Raw genomic sequence first — 18,459 nt, 5'->3', positions numbered from 1 at the left:
TTTGGTGCAAGTATAACTGACATGGTGTAGGTTTGGTGCAAAGCTCATATGTCATGGGGCAGTTTTGGTGTAGGTTTGGTCCAAGCATAGCTGACATGGTGGAGGTTTTGTGTTGGTTTGCTGCAAAGCTCATGTGTTGTGGAGTAGGTTTGGTGTAAGTATGATACGTTGTCATGCAGTGTGTCAGGCGGTGGCTGCTTCGCTGAAAATGTGCAATTTTATTTTACACCACATTTCCCTTTCTTGTACGATCTTTCATTATACGCTGCATCACTTCTGCAAAGATAGATACAAATAAAATAAATTATGCATTTCGTTTTTAAAGTTTATTCCACTGTTTCGTTGGAGTGCGGTGGTTAAGCCACTTGGTGCACCTTCTTCAAGCTTTGATGGCGATACCATGGTTCGATACCGGATTTGTAAAAGCAAAATAAATTATATGATTACAATGAGTAAAAAATGTTTTCAGTAGTAACAAAGCAATGAACCACCACATCATGACAGGATAGCCTGGAGGTGTGCACACTCGCTCCAAGCTAGTGAGCTTGAGTTTGATTCCCAGGTATAAACTGTAGTCACAGTGTTTTACAGATAAGGTGATTCATCAAAGTGTGTGCCATCTCTCGGATAGATGTTAAACTGGGCGTTACATCTGCCGGAACCCCCCTTCCCTCCTCTCCCCCTCTCCCCCTCTGCACTCAACCCTCACCTCTCCCCCCCCCTCCACTCCTTCTCCTCCCTCTCCTGTCTCTCCCCCACTCTCTCTCTCTCTCTCTCTCTCTCTCTCTCTCTCTCTCTCTCTCTCTCTCTCTCTCTCTCTCTCTCTCTCTCTCTCTCTCTCTCTCTCTCTCTCTCTCTCTCTCTCTCTCTCTCTCTCTCTCTCTCTCTCTCTCTCTCTCTCTCTCTCTCTCTCTCTCTCTCTCTCTCTCTCTCTCTCTCTCTCTCTCTCTCTCTCTCTCTCTCTCTCTCTCTCTCTGTCTCTCTCTCTCTCGGTCGGTCTCGGTCTCGGTCTCAGTCTCGGTCTAGATCTCGGTGTCTGTCTTTCTCTGTCTCTCTCTGTCTCTCTCTGTCTCTCTCTGTCTCTCTCTGTCTGTCTGTCTCTCTCTGTCTGTCTCTCTCTCTGTCTCTCTCTCTGTCTCTCTGTCTCTCTCTGTCTCTCTCTGTCTCTGTCTCTGTCTCTGTCTCTGTCTCTGTCTCTGTCTCTTTCTCTGTCTCTGTCTCTCTCTCTCTCTCTCTCTCTCTCTCTCTGTCTCTCTCTCTCTCTCTCTCTCTCTCTCTCTCTCTCTCTCTCTCTCTCTCTCTCTCTCCCCCCCACCCCTCTTCCTCCCTCCCACCCCTCTCCCTCTCTATCCTTCTCTCTCCCATCCCTCCCCCTCCCCCCTCCCTGTATCCCCCCTCCCTCCCTCTGTTGATTGGACTGTTAAAGACAGACAGTTTCCTTTTCAATTTAAAACTGCTTCCCCATAGAAAAGCATTTACGAATCAGATTCAGAGTCAGCCCACCGGAGGGGTGCAAAGGTCGCTGCATGTGTGACCATGCATGCAGGCAAGCCTTTGCCAGGGAGGTAGCATTGGTTTTAAATTCTCCCGCCTGGTTTTATATAGAACCCGGCAGTTAAAAAGGAAATATTGCTGTTTGGGTGCATTTTATTGCCCTTACCTTCCCCTTACCTTCCCCTTACCTTCCCCTTCCCTTCCCCTCCCCTCATATACTGCCTTCCCTTCCCCTCATGCTGCCTTCCCTTTCCTTCTCCTCACACCGCATTTTCTTCTCCTCACACTGCCTTCTCCTCACACTGCCTTCCCCTCATGCTGCCTTCTCTCCATCTCCCCTCATGTTTACCCCTCCCCTTTCTACCCACATGGACATCTCCCAGAGGTATCCACATGCTGCATTAACATGTTGTTTTAATGTACCTCATTTTGTTCTATCCCGCACTACCCACCCTTTTCCACAAGTCCCACTACCAAACACAAGTCAAAAACCCCTCCCCTCATGCTGACTTCCTCCCAAACCCCCTCCCTTCTCCACCCTCCTCTCTACCCCATCCTCCACATTCCCACCCCACCTCCCCCGGAGTGTATAGCGACGTGAGGTGAGGCGTCGCTCTCCCCACCACCCACACCCCATTCCTCACCACTCGGAGCTCCCCCCATCCATCCTCCCTCATCGCTCCCCCATTGCTCTCCCTCCCCCATTAATATATCTGTCAGCGAAGCGATGGACTGTACTTGCGTGGATATATATATATATATATATATATATATATATATATATATATATATATATATATATATATATATATATATATATATATATAGTTACGGTCATGGGTACCGAGTGTATTTTGAGGGGGTGAATACTCGTTTCTCCTCGGAAGAACCAGACCTGGGGCCACCACTCACAATAAACCTTGTGGTTCGGTGGGTTGCTTTACAACCATGAACGCCAATCAGTTAACCACGCGTTCCAGTGTCCACCACCTAATTTTCCATTTAACTAGAGGTGACGTGGCTTCCTGACCAGGGAACGTGCTCTCGGCGATGCACCAATCTTATCTTGATTAGATCTTAAGTAGGGCGGCCGAGCATTTACAGCTGGTTAAAGGCTGACTTTGACAGTTTAATTCGTTTGAGAATTACCTCCCAGTCGATCTCGGTTCGGACAATGCTGGATCAATGGAAGGAAAGAACTAGCACGGACAGGTTGAAACGTCAACAAGGAATGTATTAATAAGAAAAATAAATAAACTGAAGAACTTTTTATTTCCTTGTGGTGTAAATAGATGAATTCAAATCAATCAAATAAAGAATTCTTAGACAATAGACAATAAACAAACAGCAGATACTTATCATGATGCCTTACTGAACAATTACACACGAGACAAGGGTACCCAGCAGATCATTCAAGAGGAAACGAAATCCGGTCTCGGCTTCATTCATAGACAATAGACAAAGAGCAGATACTTATCACGATGCCCTACTTAACAATTACACACGAGACAAGGGTACCCAGCAGATCATTCAGGGGGAGGGGGGATCCGGTCTCGGCTTACCAAGGCAGAAGTCGTCGTGTGTCCAATAAAATGTCCCAAAATGTGTGAGCACCCACCTGCAAACAGACGCAAACACCATTCGACATCATGTTGTCACCCCCAGAAACCAGGGATGCCAAGAATCAGGTACTGAGCAGAACCAGCAGGAATGGTCAAACCTTCAGGAGCTGTCAGCAATGGTCAGGAACCATAAGGAGCTGTCAGCAATGGTCTGGGACCATAAGGAGCTGTCAGCAATGGTCTGGGACCATAAGGAACTGTCACCAGCTGTCGGGAATTGTCACCAACTGTCAGGCCAATGGTCCTCCCCTCCTTTTTAAAAGTGACCAGTCTGGGCAGAGCCTCAAGCAGACTTCAGCCAAATCCACGTAGCCTATTGGCGCTGCACGTGACCTCCAACCGTCAATTGCACGTTCATCCCTTCCTCGTTCAGCCCGACATGAACAAGAGCCAGCCAGCATCCATAGAGCTGCCAAACGGGGCGTCAAACGTCGATGGAAAAAGGTGGACTTCAACGTCGGTGAAAGAGAGGTGTGTGTGTCAAACATAAATGAAAGATAGGTGGGTGAGGTAAATGATCCACAGCCATATTTGACCATCAGAATTACCGTTCAGGAAACGCCCGCGGTGTGCTTAATCAAATGTCCTGTAAGTCCAAAGTGTAAATAAATCGTCCACCTCCTAGCCAATGTGTCCCCATGGAAAGGGATAGAACGAGCCTCCGTTGGTCTAAACGCCAACTCTCGCATGCATGAGTCTATTCTGGGCATTCATTTATGAAAATAACCATCTGAAGACCTGAATGTTGTGTGCCTTAGTCGGATCCGATTCTAAAATCTATAAGAACATATATATATATATATATATATATATATATATATATATATATATATATATATATATATATATATATATATATATATATATATATATATATGTTTCAGCTGGAGGTATACATATCGGGGACAATGGAATTGGTAAGAAGGCTGAGACTTTGGTTGAAGCCGGTAAAGGCAATGCATTTGAGAGCGTGAAAGAGATCAAGCAGCCTTCCAGCATATATATATATATATATATATATATATATATATATATATATATATATATATATATATATATATATATATATATATATATATATATATATATATATATAAACAGTAATGGCTTACTGTGTTGATTGCATATAAATCATATGCAAGACAATAGTATAATTAGACAACAGTGTAAGCTTGCATGAATTGGAAAGATATTTTCTCAATAATCCAACCCAAGCTCTTTGGGACATTTCACTGACAGTCGGTTTTGAAAGCATTTCAATACCTGCAACATGCAAGCACCACAAATGTATGAGCTGGGGAAAAGCCACAAACAGATTTTTATTTTTTTTGATGCAATTTAAAAATCTGAATTGGCAGTGTTGTGACGACCATAAAATAGTGCTGTCTTGGTTTTGAACATCAATGCTGTTATGATTTGGCAAATTTCAATCACCTATTAAAAATTAGTTTCGACATTTCATGGTCTAAAGTTTATCATGAACCCTTGCTCTTGTGAAACGTTTCAGATGTCATCTTATTCAACCTTTGTGAAAATGTTAGACTTTCTTTGACCGGATTCTCCATCATCATGTGCTTTTCCACTACTTTCACTATTTGTGTAGGTTGACACCTCGTGGCAGGTTTTTAAACAAAATCATTACATATTGCTAAATGCATAGTCAATGGGTCATATATGTGGGAATATAAGTATGCTGTCGTGAAGGTTCGCATAAAGACCACTTTACTTCTTGATTTTGTGGCAAAATATGGTGTGTGAAGTGAAACTTTCCTCCTACTGTCCTGCAGGAAACGGCTAAGCTAAGGCCAAGCTCGTATAAGGGCAGGTGTTTGTACAAATTGCCCCTTGCAGCTGTCATCACTGGTGCACACTTTGAATCAAGATAGAGTTCGTGATGTTTGGATAGAGGATGTAAATTGTGAAGTTTGTTATTTTTTCCAAGATAAATGTAAAATATTATTTAATACTACTCAGTTTGACCTTGCCAACCTGTTTCACTTCTTTTACAGGCAGCACGCTACATGGAGTTGCTACCTAGTAACAAACGTCCAACTCCTGGAACTGATGGTGCCCACTACCGCCGTAGACAGCTGGCCAGGCAACTTCCAGCACATGATGAGGACCCTTCACACTGCCACGAATTGAGCCCAGCTGAAGTGAAGCGTATGGAGTCTTTTGTGATAGAGTACAAAGCAAAAGCTCTTGGAATAGCAAGTGTGTGTCAGGTAGGGGCATCAAACTGGGCCGGAGAGCCACCTGATGGATCTAAAGGGGAACTTCAGAGTGAGGTTTCAGTTGGCATTGACACAGGAGTTGGAGACTCTGGAAAAGTAAAAGTTCCAGGAACTGAGGGACAAGAGATTGGAGTTGTTGAGGGTCATGCAGGTCAGAATCATGGGCAGCGGGTGTCTACATCACTGTTTGTACAGCTGGGAAAGAAACAAAGAGGAGAAGAAGTGGGACCCAATGCGATAAAAACACCTGAGAATGTGAAAAAGGCAGCAGCTGGTGTTGGGACAAAGGAAGTTCCTGAAACGAGTTCTAAACTTGCTGGGAACATCAAGGCTGGATTGGGTCAAGGCAGGTTAGGCATCGATATTCCATCTCAGGGCAGTGCAAACTCTTTACATAGGGAAGAGGATTCAAAGAGATATAAAGATGACAATAATGTAAGTTTGAAGGAAGAAAAAGGGCACCTCGCGAGAACAAGCTATGGTTTTGATACGAAAAAACATGAAGCTGGGTCACTGCTCAAAACGGATGGAGAGAATGTAAAAGTGGCTGGTCAAAGCCCTATGACGGGTATGGGTGCAACCAAAATCCAAGGGAAAATAGCAGGATCGGCAGTTATGCCTGGAGAATGTTTTGTAGCTCAACAAGATCAGAGCACCGGAAGAAACCAAGATACACAGGCCACAATGGCTGCTAGTGACTGGAAGAAGAGGCCACAAACAGAAATTTCACAAACTGTCGACAGTGGATCAGACCCTGTTCGAAAGACAGCTGGAGGTATACATATCGGGGACAATGGAATTGGTAAGAAGGCTGAGACTTTGGTTGAAGCCGGTAAAGGCAATGCATTTGAGAGCGTGAAAGAGATCAAGCAGCCTTCCAGCAAAGCTCTGGAAGAGCCATATCTCCACCAGGAATACGTGAGTACATACCAAATGTCTGTGCTTTTGGTAAACATTCAAAATCGATTAAAGTTAACCTTTTGTCATTGACATCTTTGGGTGATGCATGTCACGCATCAAAATCATCGATATTAATTGCATGTCAAGTGCACTGGAGGTCGCTGGACAAGGGAAATGAACATGTCTGCACTTCAAAATCCACTTTAAATAATTTTATTCCAACACAGAAATTATATTTTCTAAAAAGCAAGAGCAATGTATTTGATGAATGAAGTAATTTCTGATTTTCATCCACCGTCAGTCGTGTAAGAAGTGCAAGGAACAACTGCAGCCTGGAGAACCGGCAGTCTTTGCTGAACGTGCGGGGCCAGATTCCCTTTGGCATCCAGCATGTTTTGTCTGCAGCCGCTGTACTGAACTACTCGTCGACCTAATTTATTTCTGGAAGGGTGGAAAACTTTACTGTGGCCGACATTATGGGGAGAGTGAACTCTCCCGCTGTGCTGGTTGTGATGAGGTCCGTTTACCAACAGGGGGCAGCACACATCACCCTTTGTACAATCTCACAAGCAATTGCAATTACAACTCATTTTTCCTGTTAATCAATGTTAAAATTTCCCTGCTATCCATCAATAGGGAGTAATAAGCTGCACAAAGTGCTTGAGATTTAAAAAAAAAAGAGTTGTTGCCAGTGCCTAAACCTTAAAGTCTTATTTTGGGTTATTGTGCTGTATTCGTATGTCAGGAATTTAAAAGGTTACATGAATGAAATACTGCACTCAAAAAAAAAAAAAAGTAACTAGCATCAAGGTTTTTTTTTTCTTTTCTTTTTCAACATACAAGTGCATATAATTCATAAGAAAATATTATTTCTTGCTAAAATATATTCAGAACTAGAACGGCACTCGGTGGAGCACATACCTCCGCCAAGCTGAAAAGTTTACGTTTTGTATCCCACTAACCGGCCAGATCTGGATCTGGACCTTCACTAAAATCTAATTGGCTTGTTCTTCACACCTAACCAACTATTTCACCTCGTTTTGTCATAACTCGTCCACAACTTTTGGAAATATGCTATTCTATATTTCGTTTTTGGCCCCATCTCTCAATGGTGGAAAATAACTTTAAAATTCTCGTATCTGGATCCGGATTTGGATCATCACCAAAATCGTATTGATTTGTCCTCACACACCTAATCTGTCCACCAATCCGTCCATAATAGACGGGTCCGAGCCAAGAAAAAAACTACCATTTTTTTTCCTGCCACGGTTTTCTCAGTGGTTCCGTCATCCTTAGTCTATGCCCTTTCAATTTAGCTGAGGGGCCACCCTGGATTTGACCTCAAATCCAATATGGTGGCCCAAATCCAAAATGGCCACCAATATCCATTGAAATCAATTTTCTAACCACAAAATACAACTTTTTCTGGTTTCATGTAAGGGATATGCATCATTAGTTGATTTTGGAATTATTTAAGAATATGTAGATGGACGCTTCTGTAGTAATGCTAACTTTCAATCGCCTGTGCAACAGAACCTTCGGCTGTTGCTCCAGCATCTATCCACCAGTCAATGAACCCCAGACAACCATATTTCTTGAACAGGATCTTCAGCTTTACCAAGATTGTGTGAAATCCACTGATGAGAGGTATGATTTTGTCATTACTGCTCTGGCGTATCCAAGAAATGACCAACATCTTGTAGTTGATGGCTTCATCAGCATGGGCAAATATATGGCCCAACTCTAGATCAGTGCCAATCTCCTGCATCATGTCCACGTACCACTTCACAACATTGTCATCCGGAGGCATTGGAACTATGGGAAGATACTCAAGCTTGCAATTAGTAGTTTCGTAACTGTTCACCCCTTTCATGAATGTTGGCCAAGACACTATTGGACCCATCCCATCTTTATCCACGTCTGGAAGATATTTGTCTCAACAGTCCTCACCAACGGCACCCACAAAAACCCAAACAACTTTCGATGTCATCTCTTCATCCAAAAGGTGCGAGTCTTTGGAGTCATCACTGAAGTCTGGGAATGATGGAGGCGGTATCCTCTATTTTCGGAGTTTTGAAGGATCCATAATCAAGATTCTCAGGATCATTGATATTGGGCAGTTGCGGCTTTGATTTGGGGTTGGTGGTGGAATCACTAGGATATCTGGCTTAGAATATAGTTCCAGTTGTGTGGTGAGTCGTGTGGGCCCCATTAAGCGTCTGCCATCTTCTGAGTTATTAAATGTTACGTGCACACTGCGGCCTTTGATGAAACTGGGAGGAAGCATTTTTTTGTGCTCCATCACTACAAACTTTTCCCAGTTATTCGAGCCTTAGACATCAGTGTATGGCATCACCACACCTTATCGGTAGAGCAGGTTAGTTGCTTCTTTACTTCCAGTGAGGCGATGTAATGGTGAGACTTAAGGCCATTGCCAATGGTGAACACTCACCAGTAATCAACTTTTCCCAACTCTGACTTTTTGCGGACTTATTGCGGATATTGCGGAAAATAATCTTAGAAACCTGTTCGTAACTTGCGATATTTGCGCTTCCTTCTGAGTTTCATCCTTTGTGGATTTTTGTGGATCATACACATAGTTGAAGTTACTATAACAGGTTTTGTGGTAGTAAAGATCAATAGCAAATACGTCACAGGACACTCCACTAAGCAAAACATCCAAACGCTTCGCTGCAGCATGGTACTTGTCATCCTCGTCATTCAGTTTTAGGTCCATTTGGTTCCAGAAAGCATTTTCTTATGAGCACCATCCTTGGCCACCATTGCAGTACTGTTTCCTATCAGCAGGCATCACCTCATCACAAATAAAGCATACCGACTTCTCTTTAGCAGGTTCTCATGGTAGCTAGCTTTTATATTGGACTCTTACTGGACCCAGCAACAGGTTCCAAACTCAACTTATTAAGTTGCCGGGTTGGAATTTCCTTCCGTTTCAATCAATCTCTGAATGTTATTCGGCAATTTTTGCGGACGAACATATCAATGTGGTGGATGGACAAACCAGAAATCACTCGTAGAGCAACACTTGGCAAAATAGAACGAACTGGAATGGCACTCAGTAGAGCGCATACCTTCACCAGGCTGAACAGCTTACGTTTTGTATCCCACTGATCGGCCGGATCTGGATCCGGACCTGAACCAAATCTAATCGGCTTGTTCTTGTCACCTAACCAACTCATCCGCCTAGTTTTGTCATAACTGATCCATAACCTTTTGAGATATCATGCTTCTGGACCTATCTCTCAATGGTGAAGAATCACTTCAAAAATTCTAGTATCTTGATCTGGATATTCAACCAAATCGAATCTCTTCCTTGTCAAACACCCAAACCTGTCCACCAAGTTTCATCTGAATCTGTCCACAACTATTTGAGATTTCGTGTTGTGTATCATTTTGGCACGATCACTCATTGGTGAAGAATCACTGAAAAAATTATCGGGTCTGAATCTGGATCTTCACCAAAATTGAATCATTTCTTCCTTGTCACACACCCAACATGTCGACCAAATTTTGGCCGTGTCCGTCAACAACTTTTTGAGATATCCTGTCCACAGACAGACAAACAGACAAACAAGTGGACAGGGTTGAAAACATAACCTCTGCAATTAATGCGCGATTTTCAAAATTATGTATGAATGCTAAGTGAGGCCCTTTACGCATGCTCTGTGTGTGCGTTTACAGCCACTCGGTTCAACTTGCCAGGCATTTCCAACCTACCGCTGCTCGCATGAAATCTATGATTGAAATTGTCTTTTAAACATAATTTTCAGCATTTAGATGAAAGAGTGGAAATTTTGAAAGTAGTTAACCATAATCTTTATTTTCTGAAATGTAAATCGGACTCATGGAGATATAGAACGACGAGAAATATCTGTGGATGAGAGGTGTCAGATTCTTACCATTTCCTGTGAGTGCAAGCTTGCATGGGCTTTCCTTTACATAACACATATCCACACACAAGGAAGGGCGCTTCTCCTTTTAGCAATAGATGCAAAAATCAAGTGTAATATCAGCCCGATAATAATATTTATAACAGCCCTCACAGCTCCTGTGGCTCCCATCCCTCCCCCCCCCAACATGATTAATACTAAATATTATCGTTTAAAACTTACCCTGCACATTTAAAAGCCCCAGATATGTTCTTGCCATCGCTGTTCAGAAGCACCTAATCCAGATGCATGGTTCATTGACTGGTAGTGATCCGTCTGGGGGTTTGTGTTGCACACGCCCATCCACGCGGGCCTTGCACCGACCCACATCGTTGGGAATTTTCAATACGAATACCTGCCCGTTCAGTGATCTAACAAAGTTCTCCAAGTGTTTTCTTGTGCAGAGGCACAGTCCTTTCTCTCAGGTACTTTTCTAAGTATTTTCGAATTATTTTGGAGCTTTATGATGTGTGCCTGCATTGTGCAGGGCGTAGTGGCGTGTGCCTATAATCTGGCAACTCAGAAGCTGGGGTTGGGGGATTGCTTGATGATGGGAGCCCTGTGTTGTGCCATGCCAATGGATGGTACAAAGCAGCCTGGCCAATATGGTGACACCCAGCCCTGATTGTCAGGTCAGGCCAGATCAGATCTCTGACTTGCTTTGGATATCATGTAAAACCTGTGCAAACCTATACATGGTCGAGTGGTGGTGATTAAACTGGCTCCCCCCACCAGGTTCCACTGGTGTGGAAGGTGTATGGACATGGACACTCAGCAGGATTAAATATAAAACCTGCTAAAGGGTGGAGAAGCTCCTTTTGAGCCAATTGCCATCCATATCTGCAGGCATCCTCCTGCAGTTGGTTACCTTCCTCAGGAGGTTGTTGGCAGGATTTGTTCTCTGGCCATGACAAAACATTTCATTCCACAAAACATGCTGCAGTGTGTGTTGGGGTGGTGCTGAGATGTTATCCACCAGATGGCGGTCCTGTCATGTATTGTGTGTTGGGGTGATACTGAGGTGTCGTCCACCAGATGGCGGTCCTGTCGTGTAGTGTGTGTTGGGGTGGTGCTGAGATGTCATCCACCAGATGGCGGTCCTGTCAGTCAACCTGAGGTGGTCCCTTTGAGTGGGTGCCTGGAATATGCCCTATCCCTAATCAATGGGGATGAGCCATGCATCTGCCTGGGGGATGGCCAGATGGAGGCACCTGGAGTACTGGTGGAAAGTGGATGCAGTGACACGGTGTCGTGCATGCTCCCAATGTGTGTTTGTATTTGAGCCATTTTTGCGAACAACAATCCTTATCCTGGACACAAGATATGCTTTCCTTTGCCCCGAACAAGCAAGTTTTTCTGAGGTTTATGCACATGTGTAGCGAGCATTCTGGGGCAGATTACATCATTTTGAAAGTCACGTATTGGGAAAAGAGACGGAAAGCAGGACAAACAAAATCAAGAAAGAAGGGAAAGGAGGTAAGGGTAGGCATTCGGAGGGAAGGTAATGTTTCAGATGAGATTGGAATAAGTAGAGGGAAAAGAAGGATAATGTTAGGAGATATATGGGGTATGCCTGGTGTTGGCTTAATGCTTGGGGTGGTGGGCTTTGGATCCTAGGATCCTGAGTTCAAATACCAGGTGGGGTTGACCCTGCCCAGCATCCTTCCTAGGTCGGCAAAATGAGTGCAGCATGTTGGTATACTATGTCGGAGTGGCGACCCGTCCAGGATTGTGTCCAATAGCCAAGGAGACCTCTTAGGCAGCACCAACTCTCTGCACAGAGTATGGTCCCAATAGATGGATGGTAATGTGGTGGTGAAAAGATTGAGGGGTCAACAATTCTGCCATATTTGCATAAGTAATAAATAAATGACCCTAATACCTTTTAATTAAAGGAAAGATAAGTCCTTACTTGAGGATGTGAAGTCAAAATTCAAGTATTGACTCGATCTATCAATTGTCATCTTATGTGATTAATTTTGAGATGTGTTATGGAAATGAGTGCACAATACCAAGCTGACGTGTTCAATTTCACCCAACCACCATGCAGCTGATATTCTCCAAGAAATACACAAAGGCTGAAGATCAGTTCTGGCACCTCAAGCATTTCTGCTGCTTTGAGTGTGACTGCGTGCTTGCAGACTCATCGTACGTCATGGAGAATTCCAAACCAGTATGTGTCCCTTGCTACACAAAGAAGTATGCACAGGTAAGTTGTCTGATTATTTTTTTTTTTGCCTAGGAAATTGCAATCCATTTTTGCCGTAGTGGTCTCAAAGATTCATACAAGTGGGATTGTTCCTTCATGCCAGGAACATGATTTTTGACAAAGCCAAAAGTCACAATTATCTTTTCTTTCTAATAAATCAGGCTAGTGAGTCATATGAAGTGAGGGCCAAAACACCATCATTATTCAGCACGGCATGCCCCCTCCCACCACCACCACCCTAATGCACTGACCAGGGCAAGTGCATGCAAAAGGTGGGCAGACCATGTGGATCCTACCATTTTACCCCATAATCATGGAATATTGACTACCACCTGCTTGTCAGGTATTCTCGAACATCTCAAAGTGGTCATTAGGCAGTCACATCCAACTGCAATAAAGTGACGGCTTACCTCGTCTGCATTTGCAACATCTGCATTGTGTTTGCAACAATTTTTTTTTTCTTTCTGTTCAAATTTGGAACATTTCTTTAACTTTTAGGAAGTGATGTAGGGTTGCATTCTTTAACTCAAATTTTTTTTTTTTTTTTTAACCACCATCAATCCACAAGATATTCTTGCCAGTCTCTTCTTTATGCCACAAATGGAATCCAACTTTACGGGGTATTCTCACTTTTGTCATGAGAATAAGATTGCTGTGATGTTAAACTTCACTTTATTGCAACGTGATTAAACTCCAGTTTTCAATTTCATCTCGAATTATATTATCCACGATTATAGAACCTTTTAACGTGTGCCAGAAGTGTATCCAAATCACTTTAACTTTGACTTATTCAAGTACGATCATTTACTGTAATTGTTTTGCTAAATTGCAGGGGAATATAATTACTTTTGCAGACTCCTTTGGTATTCAGAACCTCCTGCTCAAGTGCTGGTCCTTGATGCTGTTTTTCCCCATTGTCTTTCCCTTCAGGCTGTGGTTCCACCTGGCAGAATCTTAAAGTGGAATCAAACCCAGAGTCCATGAGTAGAAAAATACCTCTTCTTTAATTTCCCCTAAATTTTTGCCTTTAATATCATTGCATTTTAACAAATATTGAACAATAAAGATTATGAATCCATATACACTGTTCGCCACAATTGGGCTATCGCGGGAGTGAGATTTCGTGACAATGTGACGTCACAGGACCAGTTCAGAAAGCACGATGCCGCAGTGTTAGGCGTACGGCTATGTCAATGAGAGTGAAAAGTGCATTAAAAGCTTTTTCTACATCCCAAATGCGGATAAACATCCAGAGAACAGAGGGAGTTAGCAATGGAGCAACTTCACAATGTAGGAACTGGTAATACCGTTGATAAATTTTCTTTCAGAAGGCACAAAATAGTTTGCAGTGAAGAAAGGGTCGATTAAAAATATGACCTCTTTGATAAGTTGGAGACTTCGAGCATTGGTGTTTTCAAGCGGTGAAACAAAGATGGCCCGATCCGTTAGGATATGATGTGAATAAGAAAACATCAGTCAAAGATACATATCGAATCATTTTTCAACACAAAACTCGAAAAAAAAAATGGAACAATACCTGTTCTGTGAAGTATCAGTCGCCAACTCGTCCGACCCCTTCCACGACAAGAAATTCATGAAAAGAGCAACTAAAATGTCCAGGTTCACCACATTCTCGACCCCAGGAACTAGAGTTACACAAGAACAGTCATTTTTCTTTAATTAATTGGAAAGTAATTCCCAGTCCTGGAAACACACCGTATCCTAATAGATTGGGCCGTCTTTGTTGCTACTATGGTGCAGGCATTTCTTCACAATGTCCGCACTCACAACAGTCGAAGCCTTCCCTGCCCATGTTCTCTTCCACACTATCGCTGTCACTTTGTTCTTCCGAAGTAGATGCAGTTTAAACATTATTTAGCTCTGGTTCACTATCCTGGTTACAAAGAATATTAATGTTTCTATTCCAGCAGTAATATCCATTGCTATGACCAGGCATATTCCAATGTGGTGGCTCGGTAACAGTCTACTGCCGCTGTGACGTCACTTCTGCATTATGCAATATCAATCAGAAACTCAACTCTTTGTCGAAATTTCTGTTCTTGCGTACGTTTAGATAAATTTTATTTAAATATCCGATAAAGTCAGTATTTATTGCTGGGTTGAATTGCACTTTGAGAATGACGTTGTTATTCTTGATCTCGATTTATGATCTATCTGATTTTCTTGAAAAACCAACTCATTATTTTGTTGATCACTTATGTATGACTCGGTCACATTTGCTCTACGGCTAGGATACGGTGACCGTACCCCCTCTGAATTGACAGAAACGTGCGGCGGCCGCAGAGTTTCTCAGGTGGCCTCAGGGTGGCCCTCGGGCGTATGGCTATCTTTTACAGGCCGTAGGGGTTTCTGTGGAATTATAGCGTGGAGTTATAACTTTTTTCATTTCTACATTCGCCGTAGCAATTCGACAAGCCTTAGCCATGACGTAGATGTATTCCACGTCGACCGTACGTAGGGTGTACGGTGGGCTTGCGTTATTCGTGCGGCTGCCGTAGGCTCTTATCAATGAAAAATGAATTTGCCAACCCCCAAAAAATTACGGCGGCCGCACTATTTCCACGTTCGCAATAGGTATGCCTGGTTTTTTGGGGTTTTTTTGGCACAAGGGGAGATCCACTTGTGAAAAGTGGATGAAATGGGAGATGAAAAGGACCGTCCCTGCGGTCGCCTTGCGGGCACCTTGAGTCTACCTTGCGTCTGCCTTGAAAATTATATGGCTGCCGCAGGGACGCCCTAAGGTCACCGTGCGACATCAAATCGAAGACCGTACGGCACCCCCACGTTTTCGTTCTCCACAATTTCTAAATACCCCGTGCAGCTACCCGAAAAATAAAAACATATGTGACTGCTACATTGTGTGACCGTGGAAATACTGCGGCCACCCTATAATTGCGAGTGGCCGTAGATTTTTTTAGACCCTACGGCCGCCGAGCCAAATGTGACTGAAGCATTAACACAGAAATATGCTGAAACGGACCATCCGAACTCATCCTATTGGAATTATCATTAAATGAGTGATTTTTAAAAAAAAATACTTCTGGGCAAATTTATTATGTGATTATTGAAAAATGAAATTGACAGATCATATCCGAGTTATTCAGCATAAGGGAACCACAAATGCGTTTGCACTTTTGTTAGATGGGCAACTCGATTTTGAATGTGTCAAGCATTTCACAAGCGTTTGGTTATGTCTTTACAAAAGAAAAATCATGTCACTGCCTCAATGGTGCTCCTTCCATGAAGGTTCATCCTTTCCCAGCAGGGTTTCAGGCTTTGAAAACATTAGCCATTAGCCCTTTGCACCTTGGCTTCTCTGCAGGGTACTTTGCCAATTTTCTACCTCATGTGTTCCTCTCGTACTTATTTGAGCCGTCAGGACAACGACGCATCAGTAGGGTAAAACTAACCTGTCTCGTGACGGTCTAAAACTCAGCTCATTCTCCTTGTCAGTGGGTGAAAAAATCCAACGCTTTGTGTATTCTGCTTCACAACATCCAATCATGTTAAACACATGTGATGTCAACAACTGTACATGTCTCCAGGGAAATATCGAAAAACCAAGAAAAGTTGCTTCTCCTGCTTTTATTGGTGCCTTTTTCTAAATGCAGATGTGAAGTGAAAATTACCTTATCATCAGATAGAGCAACTTTTAAGTTTTTGAGGTTTTCCTTCTTTGATTTGATGTTAAAATGTTTTGACTTTCCAACTCGTAAAATCAAGTAGTCTTATTTGTTTGATCTTTGAATCGATTTTGAAATCGAAAGTTTGATAGAACCAACCTTGATTTTTGTTCATTTTCTTGCAGTTTTTCGAGTGTTCTTGAGATTAAATTGATAATATGACAGCCACCTTCGTGGTACTGACTATGGGAATGCGTTCATTTCTGTAAATGACACTGTACCTGTAATCTGAGAATGTATTGAATCTTTAATCCTCCTTCCCTTTAATTTCCCCTCATCTTTTCTATACGTCCTTTCAGTGCTGTCAAGCTTGCCAAAATGCTATTGCACCTGATGCCCAGCACGTCTCTTTTGGCAACTTCAGCTGGCACGCGTCTCCTTCGTGCTTCCGCTGCTCTGGCTGCGGATGTTCATTGTGTGGAGAACGTTTCCTGCCTCACCAGACCATGCTCTTCTGCTCTGTCACTTGTAAGAAAAGTTTAGTGTCCTAAACAGGCAGAGGTACAGTCAGTACCGATGCCATCAATAGCATATTGATGGCTTTGATGATAACTATAGTTTGCTCACTTCCTTTTATTGTGAATTTTCTTCTCACCCATTGGTATTATAGCTCACCATTTTCTGCCAAGGTAGGTTAAGATGCATATTGAATCACATACTGTAGTAATTTCTGATCAAAAATAAAAACAATTTTGAAATATCAATTCTGCAGTTTTTGCACTTTCACTGCTGCACAACAATGTGCCAGTTCACAAAGCAAGAGTTGCACAAGCCGTAATTTTTCCGAAGTGGGTTCGAACAGTTGAATAATCCACACTACAGCCCATAATTTCCCACAAGTAACTATTATTTGTTTCAACATCTGAATTCTGAGCTGCAACGTAAACTGTTGTAAGACAATGATGCCTTGAAGTCCACAGTTGACAAGTGATTAAAGGATCAGTGAAAAGATTTCTACTATCAGGACGTTGCTAGTTCAAAGAACAAATGGGCCAACTATGTTGAGATCAAGGGTGATTACATCGAGAAATAAATTTGAAAACTTACTTTGTTTCGATATAATGTACCTGAATTACAAAACATTTTTGAAGTCCCACATACATGCCCTTAAACCGTCTCACCTTACTCCTATTTCCTTCCACATGTATTTGTCTGGTTTCACCACTCCTCCAACCCTTTCCATCTATCAACCGCACTGCCTGACTCTCCTCTCTACATTAATTTTGTGACTTTAGAATCCCCTCCTCCACTCAACCCTCATGCATATGCAATAAATAGATGGCCCATCGCTATGGGGTGCAAAAGAACCAAAGGTCTGCAAAGACGACGCTACGCTATCCGGGTAAAGAGCAGCTGCGTCAGCAGGCAATAACATATACCTATGAATAGACATGTCCTGAAGTGAAAGAGAGCCAAAGGGTATTTTAGAATCTTGCAGTGAAATGATTATAAATAATTTTTTGACACAAGAATAAAAGTTTGGCAAAAGTTAGAAAAACTTTTCACATATGTCTTGGGGTAGTTCATACATTGCCTTTTTCTGCACTGTTCCCTTCCCTTCCCTTCCCTGCATGCAATTGATATTTTAAAAATGTACATTCCCAATGAGCATCAAAGCCGAATTCCCAATTTATAAATAGCCGAACCAGGAGAGTGTTGGCCGATCGTGTTGCACGTGCCGATCTCCCCTTGTGCCAACGTGCGCTGTGTTCAGTAAAAATTCTCGAGAAAGGCTAGTCTCGCACCACCGAGTCGTGTGAAACAGCTGTTACTACAGGGACACACTTATTTCACCATCTTGTGTCCCTTTACCGTGCTTGGCTCACCCACTGCGTGAACCGGAGCAACTTGGTGGCGCAACATTTGGGCAGGAATCAGAAACTCCGCTTCAACATGTCGAACGAGCGGCTCATAGGAACTGAGGTGAGTCTGAAAGCTTACCTGTTCTTAATGCGCTCCCCGTGGTCGGCTTCAAATTGGAGAATCAGTAACACATGTTCTCCCGAGGACATTTAACAGAAATGTATATTTGATGTGGGCTTGTATTGCCGGTAGAGGAGCACAGGATGCTCACGTTCACTGTGGATGTTAAAATATTTGGAACTATAAGCAATGGTAGGTATGCTAATGCCATCACCAAATGCAATATTTCCATGAGTTAGCTACAAACATGAAGATTCTAGTTGAACCTTCGTAAAATACTGTCTCTAATTTCTCCAAGCAATCAGCTTTGGAGCCAAGAACTTGACCTTCCAACGTAACATTAAGTGCATGTGACAAATAATTTAGTGAGTACGATGTCACAAGAAGGGTGGGAGAAAAGTTTGTCAGTGTGTTGTGCAATCC

At 42.8% G+C, this 18,459-nt stretch overlaps 1 protein-coding gene and 2 pseudogenes across 1 annotated transcript in view; 2 read left to right on the top strand and 1 right to left on the bottom strand.

The window, feature by feature from the left end:
- The window catches only part of LOC147033205 (testin-like), a 64,005-nt gene that overhangs the window by 26,375 nt on the left and 19,171 nt on the right, over nt 1–18,459 (top strand). The window contains exons 4-7 of the mRNA XM_085871364.1: nt 5,126–6,268; nt 6,552–6,767; nt 12,251–12,409; nt 16,413–18,036. Of these exons, the coding sequence (XP_085727490.1) occupies nt 5,126–6,268; nt 6,552–6,767; nt 12,251–12,409; nt 16,413–16,604 (1,710 nt within the window). The 3' untranslated portion in view covers nt 16,605–18,036. The remainder of the gene's footprint in view (nt 1–5,125; nt 6,269–6,551; nt 6,768–12,250; nt 12,410–16,412; nt 18,037–18,459) is intronic.
- On the bottom strand, nt 7,719–8,987 carry LOC147033207 (uncharacterized; annotated as a pseudogene).
- Nucleotides 10,684–10,825, top strand: LOC147033206 (signal recognition particle RNA; annotated as a pseudogene).

Source organism: Eptatretus burgeri, chromosome 2 (genome assembly GCF_056783735.1).
Source record: "Eptatretus burgeri isolate ZD-2024b chromosome 2, Ebu_testis_v1, whole genome shotgun sequence".
Lineage (NCBI taxonomy): Eukaryota > Metazoa > Chordata > Myxini > Myxiniformes > Myxinidae > Eptatretus > Eptatretus burgeri.
The sequence above is the reverse complement of the archived record's forward strand: the minus strand, read 5'-3'. Positions and strand labels throughout refer to the sequence as shown.